The following is a 19474-nucleotide window of genomic DNA, read 5'->3' as shown; positions in this document are numbered from 1 at the left end:
TTGAGCTTCAATTTTTACCTGCATATCATCTTATCTGTGTATGAAAATGTATTTCACAATTTTAGAAAGTTAAAATGATGACTATTTTTGATGAATTATGAAGGATTTGCGTGTTACAAAAACAAAAGAATAATTAGATGTTAGATATGTAAAGTACTACATTGGAATTTAGGGTGCCATGTATGTGAATGCCCTTTAAAAGTGAATTTAATTATTTCATATCTTGCGAGATAGCTAGATTATGAAAATAATTTCGTTATCATTAAAGAAGTTTCTGATATGTAAATACTCGATGGAACTCCTGAATATACTAGCTGATAACTTGTTCGACCACTCATTAACTTGTGCATCGTAACTTTTGCTCGCGATGTGCATCTCATAAGACTGGAGATTTATTTGCACGGATAAGGTTCGCGTCAATGAAAGAGTTCATTTAAAGACGGCCGTGGCAACCATGGTTGTAAAGAGTTCTAATCATTGTGATATCAAGGTTTAGCGTCACGGTTTGCTTATCATAGCCAACCACATATCAAACATATTGCAGTCATATTAAACACACAGCTTACATTGTAGTTATATCTTGTATGTATTCTGCTGAACTATGTCACAACTATCTCTCATGAGACTCAGCATGTCAATCATCCCTCGCAAGCCCTCTGCTTTCTTCATCTCTATGCATCTGACAGGTCCTTCGTTCTATCCACTCTCCACTTTTCACGACGTTACAATACATGCACGTGCGGGCACCTATATCATCATCTATTGACTGCCCAATTGGCATTTTTGCACCGAAATCTATGCAATCATCTAGAGGGACCATCCACCCGCCTATTTTTTAAATTGTTACAACTGTATAACTTGTCATAACTTAATTTGTTTGTATGATTTACATACTTATCTCAATTTACGTGTATTTACATGTAACTCCTACACCTCAATTTCTACATGTATGCTGCTTAATCAATGCATGAAAAGGTGTATCACTTTAAAAGTTAAAATAGTGGTATTTTTAATATATATCAAAACTGTGATATAAATTTTAAAAAAGTAAAGCTGTAAATACATAGGACTTAAGTGTATTTTAAAAAAGTAAAGCTGTAAATACATAGGACTTGAGTGTTATGTACGTAAGTGCCCGTTCTTGATCAGCTAGCATAAAATCCTATATCCAATCATACCTGCTTGGCTATATGCATGATATTAAAAAAAATGGCTAAAAAATTCCACAGATATTTTCTTATTTTATCAGATTGATTTGCGGGATGATAATAATTTTGAGAGCTTGATTGGACAAGATTGTTCACCTATTGTAAGTTCTTGCACGCACACCATTGACATTGAGTCAGCCATACGAGGACATATAATATCGGACTAGACCTTCACTAATCGCTTATATGTTATTCCCTAAGAGGGCATGATACAATGACTGCCTGCGTCCATTAAAACTCCCTTGGGAGATGAACATCTTATGGCCCAAAATTCTCAACGTAACCATCCAAAAAAAATAATAAATAATAATAATAAAAAAATAAACTCACGACCATAAGCCAACCATCTGTTGATACTAGTCAAATTATTTGCAGAGTAAAACATTTCTGAAAAAAATGGAAAATCACGTCCTGAAATGTTTTTTTCCCTGCAACTCGATGAATATAATAATCAATATATCAAGCTGTCAAAAAACCGGGCTTTCCACAATAATTTGGAGTTAGAAAAGTAATTAACAATCCCTATAATCATGTACAACCGCCATTCATGGAAAACATAAGGGCTAACACAACTCAAACTTAGGCTCCATTTGGGGCAACTTATCCATTGCGGCAACATTTTAAAAACACTGCCTCATCATTTGAAAATTGCATTTGAGCAGGTTATCAGTTGGTACTCGCGGTTCGTGTTTCCAAATAAACGGTTGATAAACACAAGCTGTCCCAAGCACACCCTTAGTTTAGTTGTATCTTATGTGTTATAATTAAAAAAAAAATATTCATGTTATGTATATCGTTATTCCCTAAGAGGGCATGATACAATGACTGCCTTAATTATTCATGTTATGTATATACACAAATATGATATGGCTCAGCGTTAATTACTCACATGGCAAACAATCTCAACACAAACATGGCAGCAAGGCATTAAGGAAACCCAGAAAAATCACAAAACCTTGCAACCAAACCATACTAATTTCACATGATAATTCATCTATCAAGCAGCATTGGCTCCAATCAAATCAATTTTTAGCCCCATCAAGCAGCCAGAACGATGATTACGATGAGCAGGACAACACCAAATATCACCAATAGCAAGCAGCCCTGTGGAAGCAGTTACCATATTGTTTATAAAAAAGAAAAAAAAAAGCTAAAAAAAAAATGAAGATATCAGGAAGGGAGAAGAACATGATGTGTTATACCAGAGATGAGTTTGATTTCTGCGTCTTTGATGCTTTGGTTAATTCGGTTTTGGCTTGTGTAGTGGCCACAAGGGAGTTATCAATATTGGAGCCGATATCATCTATGATTTATTAATGTTGATTAACTAACTAACTTGGTAGGAATAAAAAAAGGTTTAAGGAAGAAATAACTCACCAATCATATTTCCTTGATCATGAACCAACACTGCAAGATCTTTGAATATTTCATTAACCTCTCCAATTTGCTGTTGGATCTCCTGTATGCCCACTTGTCGCTCCTCAATGATAGCTTCATTAAAAGCAATCTCATTATCCAACAACAGTACCTCCTGCCTGAAGTTCCCAAAAATTGATGATGATCAAACATGTTTTTGAATGCACAAAATAAAAAAATTCTATATCCATCAGATTCAGATAAAAAATATCTTCAGTTACATGTAGAGAAAGATGCACAGTAATTGAAGTTCGAAGAATGCTTACAAAAATCATTGAAATTGCTCTACCTACAATAAACTATTAGTCCTTTGCCCTCAACTTAAATGTACAGATTTGGCGATACTACACATTTGTTTGTATACGAGAGATAAAAAAAAAAATATTCTTTTGTGTGGGTAAGCATATAGAGGTATATTAAAAATTATACCAGCAGAAACTGAACATAATTTAAATAAGCTTAAAGGCCAGAAAAAGCAAGTCATTATGCACCTTCTTGACTCAACTAACAGAGCACGCTCCTCTGGAGTTTTCTCAGAACCAATACCAGCCTCACTTGCAGTGTAGCTGCATAAAAATGTCACTAACAAAGTTAAAATTTGAATATGAAGAATAAATATGAATGTTGCAATGTGCATAGAGCTTCAGTTGTTATTTGGATAACCACAAAAACATCCCATAACATGTAAAACTAAAATTCAGTCATAAATTCCCCCAAGGCAGCAACTTGACAATGTTGTAAAATTCACAAGAAATAATTCCTTAGTCATTTCATTCTATATTATAAAATTGTTAATGCATCACACAAAATGAAATTGTATTTTTGGGAACTGGTTAAACTGCATAAATCATAAAAAACTATTATACTTGACAAAGATGTGAAATTCATGAATTGCTTTCGAGAAACTTTGAGGGGAAAAAATACGAACTGTAATAAAATTTTCAATTGATCAACGCACACTAACTGAGGGACAAACTGAGATAGTTAATAGGAGTCCAAGGGAACTATCATGATATATTCTCTCAGCTCTCACGAGAGTTAAATATTATACTTGACAAAGATGTGAAATTCATGAATTGCTTTCGAGAAACTTTGAGGGGAAAAAATACGAACTGTAATAAAATTTTCAATTAATCAACACACACTAACTGAGGGACAAACTGAGATAGTTAGTAGGAGACGAAGGGATCTATCATGATATGTTCTCTCAGCTCTCACGAGAGTTAAAGCTATATTTGAACCGTAAGGTAAAATCAAGTGCCTTAATGATCAAGAGAAAGTTAGCTCTCAACATTGCTAGTGGGATCACTTCCACAAGATTATAACATTGTCCTCACGCAAAAAACAATGTTGAGAAAAGAAAGTAACAAACACCTCGAGTAGGATGTGCCCATTATTGTAGAACATGAGAATTGAGATCATCTTATTGGAAAAGAGTGATTATCCCAATTGCAAAGACTTTGGTGAGATATGTGAGTCCTTAACTTCAAATTCATTTACCCTTAGTACTAGTTTTTGGATGCAAGATGGCCAACTCTTCCAAGAGGCCCAACTTTGCATCCTTAATTCATCTCTTTGAGATTTTCTCATTGAAAAAAATTCACTGAAAAGCCACATCTGATTGCTTCGGTTATGTGAGGATGATTGCTATGATGGAAGAAAGATTCTTTTGAGTCCTTAACTTCAAATTCATTTACCTTTAGTACTAGTTTTCGGATGCAAGATGGCCAACTCTTCCAAGAGGCCCAACTTTGCATCCTTAATTCATCTCTTTGAGATTTTCTCATTGAAAAAAATTCACTGAAAAGCCACATCTGATTGCTTCGGTTATGTGAGGATGATTGCTATGATGGAAGAAAGATTCTTTTGAGCCAAACATCAAAATGGTACTCCCTTTCCCATTCCCTGCAAGCCATAAGAATAGTAGTTGATTGGTTTCCAAAATAACACAATTCATTAATTGTTACACAGCTTTTATTATGCTACACATCATTATCTTATTCTTTAGGAAAATTGTGCACTTTCAATGATTACTGAAGGCTATTATTTTAGGCCTAAATAAATTCTCAGGAGTTGGTGAGCTGCTAATGAAAAATATTATGAAAGAAAGAAACTCAATATGAAACTCATGTTTACTTCTACAAGCCATCTCTAAAAGGGACTGAAAAAAAATGTCAACCTGTAATAAAGAAACTTGCTGAAGTGTTAGGCAACAAATAACACCATAAGCTGGGATTTAATCCTCATACTGTTGAGTTCACTTATAACAGTTGAGTTAATAAATCAACCGGCATTGGCCCATTTCACAATGTCATTGGTATAAACTATGTAAAACCATTTGATCTAAACATTTATATATTTGAAGTACGCATGATCTTCACTAAGAAATTCAACATAAACTTACCTTAAGTTATGACAAGTACAAATATGACGTTGATTCACATATCTGGTTAAAGAATTTAATGAGGGAGATATGGTTCTTGTGAGGGATAGACCCTAGGGATTTTCCAAAGGACTTCTCAAAAAGTTAAACGCCAAGAAGTCTAAACCCTATAAAGTATGTGAAAAATTAATGAAAATTCATATGAGGCAAATGCTCCTATTGATTTTAGAACCTCCCTATAATTAATTGTAGCTGATTTAACTTCATGTTGTGGACAATGTTTTAAAAGGTGGGGGTGTTTGGCGAGACGTAAGCTCCAAAGCGTCGGGCATTAGGCCCACAATATAAAAGAAACATACGGCATATTTAATAAGTGAATAAATAAAATAATGAACTTAATAAAAAAATTATTAAGTGATATTAAAAGAACTTATATTCAATTACTAAATCCCAATAATGCTAAAGGTTGCAGTGAAATCCGTGAAATCCACATTATATCTTATTTTCTGTTGTGGAATAAGTTATCATTGTGGGGGATTAAACCATGTTCAAATTTATATTTAAATCCTATGAATTCTAAATTGGCAAGTTGCAACAAACACAACATGTGGATTTCATGAATTTCAATGCAGCTACAATGAAATCATTGTATATATAATGAAATCCGCACATTTAAATAGTGCTTACGTATATTTCAGCAAAACTATGAGAGCTAGAGGGCGACGGGTGCGGAACTGTGAGAGATCACACAACAACGGATGCACAACTACCGACGGACTGCGAGAGAGACGTATGGAAGTGGATCACGCACCAGTGGGCCTTGCAGGGGATAGGGCCGGAGTGCGACGTCCGAAATTGCTTTTTGCGCTTTCTACGCATGCATGCAGAAGGGTGTAGGTGAGAGTTGAGGGAGAGACGACTATGATGAATAGCTGCGAAAGAGACAGTTGCGACGAAGAGCTGTTGGAGAGACGACTGCGATAAAATCAAGAAGGTCTAAGGCTCTGAGTACAATTAAGTTCTTTTTTTTTTTAGTAGATGGAGGCATAGGCCCACGACGAAAAATTCTTTCTAGGGCGTAAAAGGCGTGTGGGGACATACGCTCCATGAGAATCACACCCCCCTCACTAGGCAAGGGCGTTTTACCACACTCCTCACTCAGGGGCGCGCCCCATCAATGCCTTCTAAAACATAGGTTGTGAACTCTAGTTATACATGTAGTTCACAAGCAATTTTGACTTCTGGGTTAACACTTCTTCCTTGACGCTAGTAAAGACACTTTTGCTTCGTTGCTTGAGATCTCATTGATCCGAGCAGACTTTAAATAACTAAAACAATTCTAAATTAAATGTCTAGCAAGAACTTCCATCTGTACTCATAGTCAACGATGGAGGAGTTTTAGTAGCTAAGCCTAGAGTCATTAAAGGAGGACCCGAATCATGATTCATAGGTATCGAATCCTTCAAAGCCAAGAAGTGTTGATCCAAGGCATCAAATTAATTATCTCCATTGCCATCTCTAAGTCTAATATGATGCGTACCTAAGACTTGCTTCATATAATTTTTCTTTATGTTGAGTGACATGCATGTGAACCTTGCGTTATGAGGTCAAATGTTTTGGGTATTTTGACCTTTGCATTTTGGTCTTGTAAATGTCCTTTAAGTTGTAGTGTAAATTTAGAGGACCAAGAATTTTTTAATTCTTGTGCATATGCTTTAGTTGTCCTAGCTCACTACCTTAATCTTTTACCATACTTGACTACCACCTCATCATTTGACCATCACATCAATTTGACACCGCCTTACCCTCTTCTATCCCTTTGCTGAACCACCTCATCATTTGACCATCACATCAATTTGACAGCACCTTACCCTCTTCTATCCCTATGCTGAACCCCTCCCTTTCTTTCTTGTAATTAAATCCACAAGCCTTACAAAGCCTGGGAACCACCTCTCCTTCATGAGTTTCTTTTAAAAATGCTTTAAACTTTTAAAAATAACAAAAGTTCTTCTAAATCTACACATTTTTCCACTTTCCAATCCTTGCGATCCTTCTCCTTTCGGCTTTTGGACTACCTTATACACAGGTTTATAAGAAAGTGTCTTAACTTCGTGAAAGAAAGTCTTTTTGCGGTATAAAGAGTACCCTTGAGGTATGTAATTCATCATTCAATAGTTCAAAAACAAATTATATTTCCCCTTAAACTCGTGTAGTCATGTTGAATGTTAATTCAAGTGTGAATGGTGATAACAAATTCTCTTTTCCTTGTATTGAGGCGAGACTTTGAAATTTTATTAATGAACTTACATTCTAATTTATTTTATCTACCTATTTCATAATTAGTATTGTGCGTGCAAGTGATTGAGATTATGTCAAATTTGCAGCAATTTGGCATTCCTTTTTGCAGTGTTAGTTTCTTAATCATTGCAAAAGTTAAAATCTTGACGATTTTTAAATTATCATTTTGTGCAATTTCCATGTGTTTTATAACTTTACATCAGAAGAGGCTAATATTTATCTAAATTGAGAGTTGGTGGATAATGAATTTTCATATTTAACATGCTTATTTTTGAATCTCAACTTAAATTTGCATCAGTAAAATCTAAACCTTTAAGTGTAATGCATCAAATAATATTGGACAATATTAAACAAGATTGAACATTGTCAATCTCTAAATGGCATTCGGCAAATGTTATCTTGCTGATAAATATTCCGCTAGCAGGTACAAACGTAAGATGCTAAATTCTATTACGCTTTAAAACTGTCTATGCTAAAGCAAATGATACAGACCTTGAAGGAAGAACTGCTTGGCGTATAAAGGGTGTATATGCTGTTTCTCTCTCAGCTGCAAGCTTTTGAACTCTCTGAAACTCTTTCAGCACCGCTTGGAAATCTTTTGCAAGCTTTGCATCAGCAATCTTTTTGCTTTTCTGTAAGATGCCATTTTATTACTCAAGTACAGTGAATGAGGTGAAACTCAAAGATGAAAAAAAACAGCATCAGTGTTACACACAGGAGAAGATAAATGAACAATGACTATATTTGAGAAGCCATATAAGAAGAATCTGTAGTGCAAAAAGAATTAGAAAATAAACTGACGGTGATGTACACAAGTAGCACACAGTTCTTATGTATTTACATTTATCACATCTAAACTCTCATATTTACATACATAGCACTTAGGCACTTTAAACTTATGCATGAAAAGGTATATTTGATTTTTAAAAGTGGTAAAAGTGCTATTTTTAATGTAATATTAAAAGATGAAGTGTTATCTGTGTAAATATGAGAATTTAGGTGGGCGATATGTAAATACACAAGAATTGTGTGCTGTGTATGTAAATGCCCCATTTTAAAAACAGTCTTATTTTTTAAAAAATAGGTAAGGCTATACAATTAATATGAGCCATCAAGTGCAGAGTTGAATGTGCATGAATGGAGATTAAGCGTTCATAGGTTGACACCAAATGGTTGGTATAAGTCAGCCGCAGCTGCTTCTACTGATGATTGACAAAATAAACAATAATATCAAGAATTTTAATGAGGCTATCTGCAACCTATATTTCGGCTTCAAAGAGCAAGTACACACATCAAATTCATGATGTAACAATCTCAAAATTGCTTCATTGAGTTGCGAAGCCAACACTCTATTCAACAGTCAACCATTCAAGTCATGCATAATTTTCAGGGGCATACAATGATATCCCGGTTAAAATAAGATTGCATAAAACTGCGAGATAATTCAAATTATTGGATATGCAAGTAAACATGGAAAATGTAGAAGTCGAGGAAATATATAACTCCTTGAGTACTCACGCTAACTTCTCCCTGATGATTGGTTTCACTGGCTTCTTTTAGTTTTGCTGAGGTATCCTTCACCAACTGTCCAATATGTAGCCTAGTCTTATGCCTGCCAGCGAAAACCTAAATTAGAGAAGATTTATCTAGATAGTTAGGAAAGAGATAAAGCAGAGACAGCTAAGATCTTTTGGCAGAGATGAGATCAATCTTCCAAAGAAGGGTTTTTGTAAAGGATTTCTAGTTATGGTATAATTACAAGTAAATTTTTGTGCAAGACTGATGCTGGGGGCTCTCCCGACATTTGATTTGATTAACGAACTAGTCAAGTTCCATTGGTGGATCAAGATGCTACACATGAAGTAAGCTAACATACCCTATAATAGATTCAGCCACATAACCATGCAGCACAAAAATTGACCTAGAAAGGAGGCAGAAAAAATTGGATGGACATCATAGAAAGAACCATGTTGTATGAAAAATAAATGGATACTTACACGAGTTACAAGGGAGAAGATCAGGTTGCACAAGAAATCGCAGAAAGAAAAGCCACCTTTCCCCTCCTCTATCTTCTTTCCTAGGTTGCTGGTCCATTAAAATATTAATATTTTAGTACTAAATTAACTAAGGATGCCACCCAACACCTATTAGATAATATTTTATTAAAATCGTTATTGATAATATGTTGTAGATGGTTTAAAAAGATTGTAAATATGTAGGAAAAGATATAGCTTATTTTTAGGATAGTTACGATTTTCATGTAATTAACTAAACCTCCAAATTTTCTGAATTCTCTCTAGAAACTCTCTCCTTAAGTCCTACCTCTAACCAAAAACTACAATGAGCAGAAGCTATTAATTCAGCAAGAAAAAAAAAAAGAAGAAGTAACTAAAAAGGAAGAAAGTTAGCAAAGCAAGAAGAAGGGAATCCATCATCCGCTAATAAAAGATTTCTTTGTAAAATTATCCAATTGTTTCCATACTCTCTCTCTTAATCCCCTTCAATCTTTCACCAAAGCCCTCCCTTAATTCTTACCTTGACCAAGCCTGCATGGGCAAGCCACCCTTTAATACACAAGACTCCACTCTGAACTTTAAACTCATTGCCAAAATGGGTAAAGAAGGCTTATCATTTGCCCACTCACAGCTTGAGAACAACAACTAAAGATATCAACATAATTAAGGGTCTGTTTGGGGGGACTTATTCACGGATTGTGCGTTTTGAAAACTCCGCAGAGGCGTCCTGGCTGCATGAGTAAAACACCTTTTTTAGTTAATATAGGACTGCGGCCCGCGCCCTCGGTGCCGCGGTCGAGCGTTTCACTGTGATTTTCACTTTACCTACCCCTCATTTCCTCATCCCAGCTCGTGCTCTAAAAGTTCCGTGCTCTGAGAAAAAATGGGAGATCGTAATATACGATCCATCGTGCTTGTTCCTTATAACACTTATCTCTTTCCTCTTTTCACCTGTGATCCTCCCTTTGCGCTCTATAAGTTCTTATATTTGGTTACTGTTATTAGGATGAGTTTCGTATGAATGTCTTTGGTTATCTTTGGTTGTCGTAAGGAGCATTTCGATTTTATATAATGTAAGGAGCATTTCGATTTTTCTTTGGTTACCGTAAGTAGGATGAGTTACCGTAAGGAGCATTTCGATTTTATGGATGGTTTTGGTTATCTTTGGTTGTCGTAAGTTCTTTCCTGGTATTTTTCTTCACTGGATATATAATGTTTGCCGATCTGCTACATCGGAATGCAGGAAATCATCTTTGCTGCTATTTTTCCTCACTGGTTATATAATGAATCCCAAACTGATAATGTGTCATTAGTAGTGAAAATCAGTTGGTTCTCGTGCCAGATTGTTCATTTAACTACAACTGATAATGTGTCATTAGTAGTGAAAATCAGTTGTTCTCGTGCCAGATTGTTCATTTAACTAAAAAAATCTACAAATCAGCTGTTTACAAAACGCACAAATCAAACAGCTGTAACTTATCTAGAATAAGGGAAGATTGATCATTTTTCTAGAATCAACTGTTCTTTAAACGCACAAACCAAACAAATATATAGCTTATCCGAATCAGCTGTTTATCACCAGATTATCAGGATAAGCTGGATAAACTGCAGCTGCCCCAAACAGACCCTAAGAAAAAATAAAGCGCTTTCACATGTAAATGTTTGTCAGAGTAGTTTTGCTTCTCCAAGCAACTAGCTTAATGCACTGACATATTTTGGAGCAAAGATCAAAATTTTTAATTGATGAAAATACAAGATATGTGCATTGACATAAACAAATTGAAAAAACCTTTATTTTAGTACTTTGAGCTTTTGTAATGTTATTTTTGTAGGAACTTTAGTTTTGTATTTTCTTGAAAAAAAGTGAAAGACTAGGTATTTTAAACAATTATAAGTTGATTTGACTTAATGTGAATTATCACCACTAAGAAGAATACAATATATTACTGATTTGATTCCTAAATCATCCTTACAGAATCTAACACATCATAACATGAATTCAACTGAATATGATGAAATTATAATAAGATGATTTGCTTTAAAATAGTTTATTTGAGGGAGCTTAAGATATTGTGCAATTCTAATATCTAGCACATCTAAGTCAGAAATTAACATGTATCAATAGTAGACTATATCAATAAGATTACCACCAAATATCGAATAACTATATCAAAATTGCACGATATGTTGGATATGATGAATTGATATAATATTTTAAAAAATGACTATTAGAGGTTCTATCTAGTACAAAATACAAGATAGAAATGAGCGAAAACAATATTTAGATTCATATCTTGAAGCACAAAGAGTAAACAAAATATTCAAAGTAAATAATTATTGGAATTGATTTTATTTTCCTTGGGTATCTTGTATTTGTAATTACAAAATCTTCACTCAATTAATATCTGTAATCTTAGGCTCTAAAACATCCTAAATAATTACCAAGTTTGTTGATGACTATAGAAGAAAAAAAATTAGGAATAAATTTTATAGTAATATAAATATTAAATATATATGATTTCATACTTTTAAAAAGCCCAATTAGTAACTTCAATGATGCTTCACATAAATGTCAAATGGCTACAAAGAGAAGAATAGCATGTGCGCTGGTAGTTGCACATGTAATAATTTTTTTTTAAACTCTAGGCTTCTTTAATATTTTATACAACCAATGATCTTTTTTTTTATCTATTTTCTTTCCTAAGAGCATCTCGCTTATCTCCACAATTTCAGATAGATTACTAGCATTCTTTCATTTTACTGCATAGTACCTCCATATACTCACAATTGATAGTATAATTAAAATGAACTTACAAAAAAAAGAGGCATGCCAAAAGAATGTATGGCGACCTTTGTGAATTAATTTTTGGTTATTATAAAAAGAGATGAGGATGACCTTGTTATCTATTGTTAACTTGAAGTCAATGTAACTCCTGAGTCAACTTCACACATGAGGAGAGGCAAACTTAAATATCAACCAGTACCCAAACTAGGATGGCAGAAGCACTGTACACTCAATAAGTTTCTATACGAAAATAATTAATGAAGATAAAGTGTGAGCTCTGAAAGTGAAGAGGCACAGAATTCGGTTATATAGTTCCTCATCATTGCAAACAGTGGGGTTCCCCATTGTTTTCTCATGCTTAAATATCCTTAGATGCGGCACAATCAATTCCTATTTAATGCTTTAAAAGGTCAAGATTGGGGATCTTTTGAAATCCATGGCTTCGCTCATACCTTTTGATGCCCTTAATCACTTTCTACAACTCTTTCCTCCTATTCCATATAATATCACCTAACTTCTTGTTACCACTTGAGATCATGCTTCCTACTCTCCCTCATTACATCTTCTTATGCTTTATTAAAAAACCGAAGACCCTCTTTGGCATCCTCTTGGTGACATCAAAGTTGTCACAGCTGCCACCAACTTGCCTATTCGTCTTGGTGAGTAAAATTTTGAGTGAGTTTAGGATGACTGAAGTTACAATTAAATTTTAATAGCCCTACCACTCCCTCATGCCTCAACCTTTTTCCTCATTCCTCTTCCCTTTAGAAGATAATGGATATCCAGCGGATTCAGATGAAATGCATGCATAGAAACTCATTCCAATTAGAACATGTCATAACGTAATAACAGACTTTCTTCCCTTCTATCCCTAACCCAACCCAATGCCGCTTTAAAGCTTGACACGCGTATTTCTGATCAGAATTGTTAAAATCTATAGACAAAAAATGTCAAAGCTGGAGGAGCAAACATCAGAAACCACTATTACAGACAGTCATATTTAAACTAAAAAGGACATAAACTAAAATAAATTAATTAAAAAAAAAATTAAAAAAAAGGGTGGAAGGGAGGAGCAAGCAACTGTGGTTGCTTACAGCTTCTCGCGAAGCTCAGGCGTGTCCTTAGGGGTTCCCAGAGAGTTGAGAAGGCGCTGGAAGGTGGCCACGGCGGTGTTAATCTGGAAAACACCAGAGGCTACGGCCTGCGTCGTGTTCTGCTTGCCGTTAATGTGGTTCCTCCTATCGGCACCCAACCGTCCCGATTCCAGGTCCTGGAAGCTCATCTCCTCTTCCTCTTCCTCTTCCTCTTCCTCTTCGGCTAAGACAAGCAGGCAGGGAAGATCCTACAGGATTCCAAAGGGATATCGATCGAATGAATCCCTGCTACACTTGATTGTGTTTGGGGAGCCAGAGGATGGACCGAGCCTGCTTTTAATTGTTATATGTATAAATGGAGAGAATCATAGATGAACATGTCCTAACTTTTCTTGTCTTTCTCCAGCAACTGGTATAATAATTAATATTACTTTATATTAAAATAAATAATACCTGAATTTTATTTTAAATTTTAAATATCATTTTACTATTAAAAATAATTTTTTATATATGCAATTATATTTAAAATTTTATCTTTTAAGCGCAATTATCTTAAAATTAAATTAAATTGCCAATGAGTTCATGGTGGGGGGGTTTGTAATTCAGAATAATCAGATGGGCGATTAAATTGTAAATATCAATATTTTGATGGTCTGTATGTAATCATCCACAATTTATAAAAGATGCACCATCCCAAATCTCAAACATTCAAATCATCCACAATTTATAAAAGATGCACCATCCCAAATCTCAAACATTCATGTTTTAAGAAAATCCCAGCTCACCAAAAATCATTTGAAGTTCTAAGATAAAAAATTAACATCTATGTCAGAATTAATGACAAATGATACCAATTTTTAAAATTCCACAAATCAATTACAAAAACAGACAACAGCTAAAAAAACAGTTTTTTTTTTTTTTTCTTTTTTGACATCACAAATGTATTCTTATTATGATACACTGAATTGGCAAAACATAAAAGCCAATTAAGCTGTTCTCTCTTCATCATCAGTCATAAGCCTCAGAATCTTCACCATCCTTCTGAAACAGAATAACAGCAAGAGTGACAATGGAGGCGTAAATAGAGTTAGGCACCTTCTTCATCGCCTTACCCACTCCCGGAACACCCTCCGTTGCTCTCTTCGCCGCCAAAGCCAGCGCCGGAGCGATCACCAGCGCGATTATAAGATTCCGGCCGACAGCGGTGACGGTGTCGGCTGTCAGGGACTGAATGAACTCTGCAAACTCCTCCCGGTCCAGCTCCCCATCTAGATTCCAGTCATACTTCTGCTCCAACCAAAACAACAAAAACATTAATCTGCAGACATGTTTGCTAATTATAGAGCTATACACAAAGTGGTTTCATTTCCACCATCACTATGACCGCCTCCAAACTCTTCGGAAAAATGTTTCTTTTAGCCATCAGGATTTTCTTTTATTTCATACCACACAATTTCTAAAAATAGAAAAGAAAGACAAAGATTTTCAGATTTTTTTTTGCGGGGATTCCATACCTGCATCATTAATTTCAGCTTCTCCTTGGACGGGGGATCATTATGAGGCCCAGGTAAGTACTTATTGATGTCACTGTTATGTTAGTTGAAACATTAAGCAGCCGCCAAACAAAAAAAAAAAAGGATAAAAACCCTAGACTCAAAAGTCAATCCATGGATTGGATTCATAGAGGGGAAAGGAGGAAAAGGATTTCATACTTGTATACGATGAGAACAGCGATGTAGAGATCCTCAAAGGCGAGGCTTCTCTGTCCCAAATCGTCCTTGATTCGGTCAAACACCTTGTCACTGATCTTCCTGATCTGCCTCTCCTTCCACTCCTTCCCTGCAAAAGGTTATGAAAAAGCTTCAATCTTTTAGCCCTGAAGGAAGAGGCTGATGCTTCTTTCAATTCGGAAAGAGAGGGAGTACCGTGGAACCTATCTTGAATGCTGGCCAACACCTGTCCCATTTCTCACTGACTGAGAAGGAAGAAACGCAGTTGAACGGAATATTTATGGGATTTACAGCCGAAAATTGGGGAATCAGAATTTACGGAACTGGAATATTTATTTTGCATAAAATGACTGTTTGGCAAGATTCGGCCCCATAAAGATAAGAGTTCAATCTCCATAGAAATTTAGGAAGATTTACACACTTGCCACTCAATTCCAATGTATTCACATATTTTAACACCAAACTTCAAAACTTTACGATATATTTCACATTTTGAAAGTCAAAATTGATGTATTGTTAATGTTATATGGAAGATTTAGATGGTATCATTATAATTTATAAATAAAAAAATGTAGGTGTTATATATGTAAATTTATATGAATTGGATGGTCAGGATGTAAATGCCCCCTAAAAAAATATAAGCTTACCATTCAAATAGTTACTATTTAAAAGCAGAAGTGGTACATCATGTATTCATGTGATACTATTCAAATATGTAACATTACATTAAAAATATCACAATAATAAATAACCTTTAATACATAAGTATATGACATCAAAGTGTTAAAACTATAAATAACAAATTTGAGGTGCTAGATATGTAAATGCATAGTAATTGTTTGGTGCGTATGTGAGTTTTTCTCTTATTTAATGATCTATCAATTAGATATGTAAAGCTTGAGAATATTTTATGCTATAATCACTACAAAAAAAAGAAAAAAATTTACTTTTAGCCACGTTATTTTGTAGCGGTTTTGTAACCAGTGTTAAGAGTCATCTTTGACAGCAGTTTGAACAGCCATGGGATACCTTGAGAATATTTTATGCCGCAAATACAGGGTTTATTTTCCTCCTCCTCTCGGTTTAAAGGAGGCATGCCCATGGAGCAAGGACGAAAATCCTTATTGTCTGCTTCCTCTCTGCTTCAGTTATTGATTTGTAACAGTAGGAGCTTTAGCTTGTCGGAGAAACATTAGATTGCCAGATTGTTGCCTTGAATTGAATTTTCTATTAACTAATTATTTCATTAGACAGAACTACACCTATTTATGTTGTTGATTGAGCTATGAAGATATTGGGCAGCATTAACTTGCCTCCAAATTTAGTTAGAATAAGGAACTTTCAGAATTCATATGGTGTCAGAGATGTAAATATGTAAAGCTTGTTGTCATGAAATTAAGGGTTTTAATGGAATGGTAGCAAGGGAGAGGAATGCACAAATTCATAAAATTCATTTTTTTTGGGTTATAAAGTAAACTATATCATTTTGTAAGGCTTCATTTTTCATTATTCTATTTAACAACCTTTTGGGAAGAAAGATTGCAGTACGCAAAACAGCTATTTAAAAATTAAAAAAAAAAATAGTGGTGATTTAAACCGCCACTAAAAGAAGGCGTTAACTGGGTCGGAGCAAATCTTGTGGCGGTTTAAACCGTCGCCGCATGGTATAATTGACGGTAGTTTTAACCGCTGTCATTAGGTTTGGCCCGCCGCAGTTTCCAAACCGCTGCAAAATATTCTTGTGGCGAGCACTTATGAACCACTGCAAAACCTTTTATAACGGTTTAAACCACTGAAAAATTATTTCATACGCACATTGCATATATTTCTGCATATGTTGTATGACCAACACCCTCGATTACAGTAAAGATGTATTTTAGTGGGCCCACTTTTAAAAAAATATTTTTTTTCACTGAAAAATTATTTCATACGCACATTGCATATATCTCTGCATATGTTGTATGACCTGCACTCTCGATTATAGTAAAGATGTATTTTGGTGGGCCCACATTTAAAAAAATATTTGTTTTATCAGATTTTTATCAGACGGTAGAGATCGGTAATCGACGGTGTAGATCGGACACCGCATACATCTTTGCATGTGATGTCCGTATGTAATAATTTTTTCCTGTGATAGGCTTCTAAAATGCCGCTAAAAACATAATTTTTTGTAATATATATATATTTTTATATGTATTTATATATCTAAAATTTTTAAAAATATATATTTATATGCATACCACTCAATTCATATGCCTTCACGTATCTAACGTCTAAATTGTAATATTCATAAACATCGCATCTCATGCATGAATATGTGTATTTTGCTTTTTCAAAAGTTAAAATAGCTTGTCCCTCCCACCATTCAACCATAGCGTACAGATCCTAAGTGGTCTATTTGCAAGAGCTACAAAACCCTAACACTCGAATTCATAAGAATCCCTAATTTTTGCATATCTTAAAAAATTCATTATTGACCCTCCTAACCAAAATTAGATTCATTGTGCACAAGAACTAAATTTATTCATGTGTGAAGGGTAGGGGTTTAAACGAGCCGAACACGAGCAAGCCCTGCAATTTTTATCACCAGAATTCCCTATCTTTGAGCACGGCGGAAGATCGCGCTTTAATGGGTCGTTGTTGATGATCCCATCGCGAGTCGCTTCGCTCTCCATCGGCAACAATGTGGCCAACAACAGCAGCCCCACACCCATCAACATAAAGATATGCAGAATAGTGCTACTGTTGCCCATATTCCTATACATATTTGTATCTGTGTGCACGCACGCAATTGCTCAAGTGAACTCTTAACTAGATAAATGAATGCATGTGTTGTGGCTTAAATAGTAGGTGAAGGGGGAACCCTACGGCCTACGAGTGGCTGCTGTTTGAGAATAATAACTAACTACTAATGAAGACTGTTAATTAGTTTTAATCTTTAATTGAGTACAACTGGAGGCCAGCTGAGCTGTTAGATCTCCTGGCCTCTTAATTCCAGCATGCATATGCATGCATGGCCTTCTATTTTGCTACGTTAGGCGATTAGGATTATCCGCGGGAAAATATGGATCACCCTTACCAAACAAAATATACGCTTTAGTTAAACTCGTAACTAGAGATATCTGTAATTTGCTGCAGAAACAGAATTCAGCTACCAGCTTCAGTACTGTATGAACAACTTTCCGCAAATTTAGGCTTTTAAAATACGCAAAAAATTTGTGTAACGGACTGAGGGCAAATATTAGATGAAAAAAAAATTAATGTGGGGATTAAAAGAGTACAAAAATAGATCACTGATAAGCCACCAATAAATTTAAATCATTTGCCACGAATCTTGAAACATAATACGAATCTCAAGACGATATTTTGAGCAAGAAACATTCAAAAATTGATAATAACTCATCCAGAGCTCCGATTTCAGCAAACTTATAGTCAAACTGACCAGCTCGATGAGACAGACTTAATGATATCAATGTTAGTCTAATCTGAGTCAAATCAATCCAAAATCAAGTCATTAAACCATTCTTGAAAAATTTTCGGACACATTTGAAAGGTCAAATAGATGTGAAAGTTGACAAACTTGTAGTTGAATCGAGTCTCAACAAGACAAATCTAACGAGTCTAAGATCACTCAATTCTGATATCATTAAAGCATCCAAATGTCCATTAAACACCATATGATTGGGAGAAGATCTCTGGACCGCTCAATCAAATGATTCATATTACTGCATTAATTGCACCCAGATCACTATAAATATAGCTCCAACTCTCTCATGAGGGGGGAGTTGAAGCCTAGAGATAGATTCTGAGGCCTTGAGGAGGAGCTGTAGCTCATCATCACTGCAAACCGCTGCCAACCGTCGCCGACCATCATTGACAGTCTTCATCCATCGCAGACCACCGTTGAAAACCATCGACCGCCGTCGACCTCCGTCGACCACCACCGACTGTCGTTAATCACTGTCGACTGCCGTCGACCACTACCAACCAAACACCATCAGTCAATGTTATAACTTGGAAAATCTAGTAACAATTTTTTGGTTGTGGGACAAAAGTTTGTCACTACATTTCAAGTGCCAACAACGACCTACCTGGTCATCAATTCATTCAGCTCCTGACTTTGGCCCCCGCTGCCTACGGACGTTATTCATACTCGCTCTAATGACCTACGTGGTCATCAGCCTATGCAACTCCCGACTCCGACCCCCGCAACCTATGGACGTCATTCATACTCGCCCCTACGGCCTACGGCGTTCACAACTTTTGCAGTTTCTAACTCCGCCCTCGCGGACTACGGACGTCATTCATACTCGCTCTAACGACCTACATGGTCATCAGCTCATACAGCTCCTGACTCCGCCCCCCGCAGCCTACGAACGTCATTCATACTCGCCCCTACGACTTACGTGGTTCACAGCTCGTGCAACTCTTGGCTCCGGCCCCCGCGGCCTACATACGTCATCATACTTGTCACTATAGCCTGTGGTCCACAGCTCCCACAACTGCTTACTAAGGTTTCTCTGGCCAATCAACGCTTCTAGAGCA

The 19474-nt window shown here is 35.7% G+C and overlaps 2 protein-coding genes across 2 annotated transcripts; both read right to left on the bottom strand.

The window, feature by feature from the left end:
• Nucleotides 1-2024: 2024 nt before the first annotated feature.
• Nucleotides 2025-13533, bottom strand: LOC110021774 (syntaxin-22-like). The gene is made up of 7 exons (XM_020720399.1): nucleotides 13200-13533; nucleotides 8824-8917; nucleotides 7798-7937; nucleotides 3116-3190; nucleotides 2586-2743; nucleotides 2411-2511; nucleotides 2025-2312 (listed from the first exon to the last, which is right to left on the bottom strand). Exons 1-7 carry the CDS (start codon nucleotides 13385-13387, stop codon nucleotides 2247-2249), a joined length of 822 nt encoding a protein of 273 aa, XP_020576058.1. The 5' UTR covers nucleotides 13388-13533; the 3' UTR covers nucleotides 2025-2246.
• Nucleotides 13534-14110: 577 nt separating this feature from the next.
• Nucleotides 14111-15233, bottom strand: LOC110021791. Its single transcript, XM_020720432.1, has 4 exons — nucleotides 15125-15233; nucleotides 14912-15038; nucleotides 14714-14786; nucleotides 14111-14486 (listed from the first exon to the last, which is right to left on the bottom strand). The coding sequence occupies exons 1-4, from the start codon at nucleotides 15162-15164 to the stop codon at nucleotides 14208-14210; spliced, it is 519 nt and encodes a 172-aa protein (XP_020576091.1). The 5' UTR covers nucleotides 15165-15233; the 3' UTR covers nucleotides 14111-14207.
• Between the last annotated feature and the right edge of the window lie 4241 nt (nucleotides 15234-19474).

Source organism: Phalaenopsis equestris, unplaced genomic scaffold (genome assembly GCF_001263595.1).
Source record: "Phalaenopsis equestris unplaced genomic scaffold, ASM126359v1 Scaffold000146, whole genome shotgun sequence".
Taxonomy (NCBI): Eukaryota; Viridiplantae; Streptophyta; class Magnoliopsida; order Asparagales; family Orchidaceae; genus Phalaenopsis; species Phalaenopsis equestris.
The sequence above is the reverse complement of the archived record's forward strand: the minus strand, read 5'-3'. Positions and strand labels throughout refer to the sequence as shown.

Excerpts from the sequence above, each read along its gene's own strand:
- LOC110021774 (XM_020720399.1), bottom strand. The coding sequence starts at position 13,387 with ATGAGCTTCCAGGACCTGGAATCGGGACGGTTGGGTGCCGATAGGAGG. Across the intron at positions 2,744-3,115 it reads CTGTTAGTTGAGTCAAGAAG|GCAGGAGGTACTGTTGTTGG; the intron begins GTGCATAATGAC and ends TGGGAACTTCAG. Across the intron at positions 2,512-2,585 it reads TGATCAAGGAAATATGATTG|ATGATATCGGCTCCAATATT; the intron begins GTGAGTTATTTC and ends AATAAATCATAG.
- LOC110021791 (XM_020720432.1), bottom strand. The coding sequence starts at position 15,164 with ATGGGACAGGTGTTGGCCAGCATTCAAGATAGGTTCCACG. Across the intron at positions 14,787-14,911 it reads GCTGTTCTCATCGTATACAA|TGACATCAATAAGTACTTAC; the intron begins GTATGAAATCCT and ends CTAACATAACAG. Across the intron at positions 14,487-14,713 it reads AGCTGAAATTAATGATGCAG|AAGTATGACTGGAATCTAGA; the intron begins GTATGGAATCCC and ends TGGTTGGAGCAG.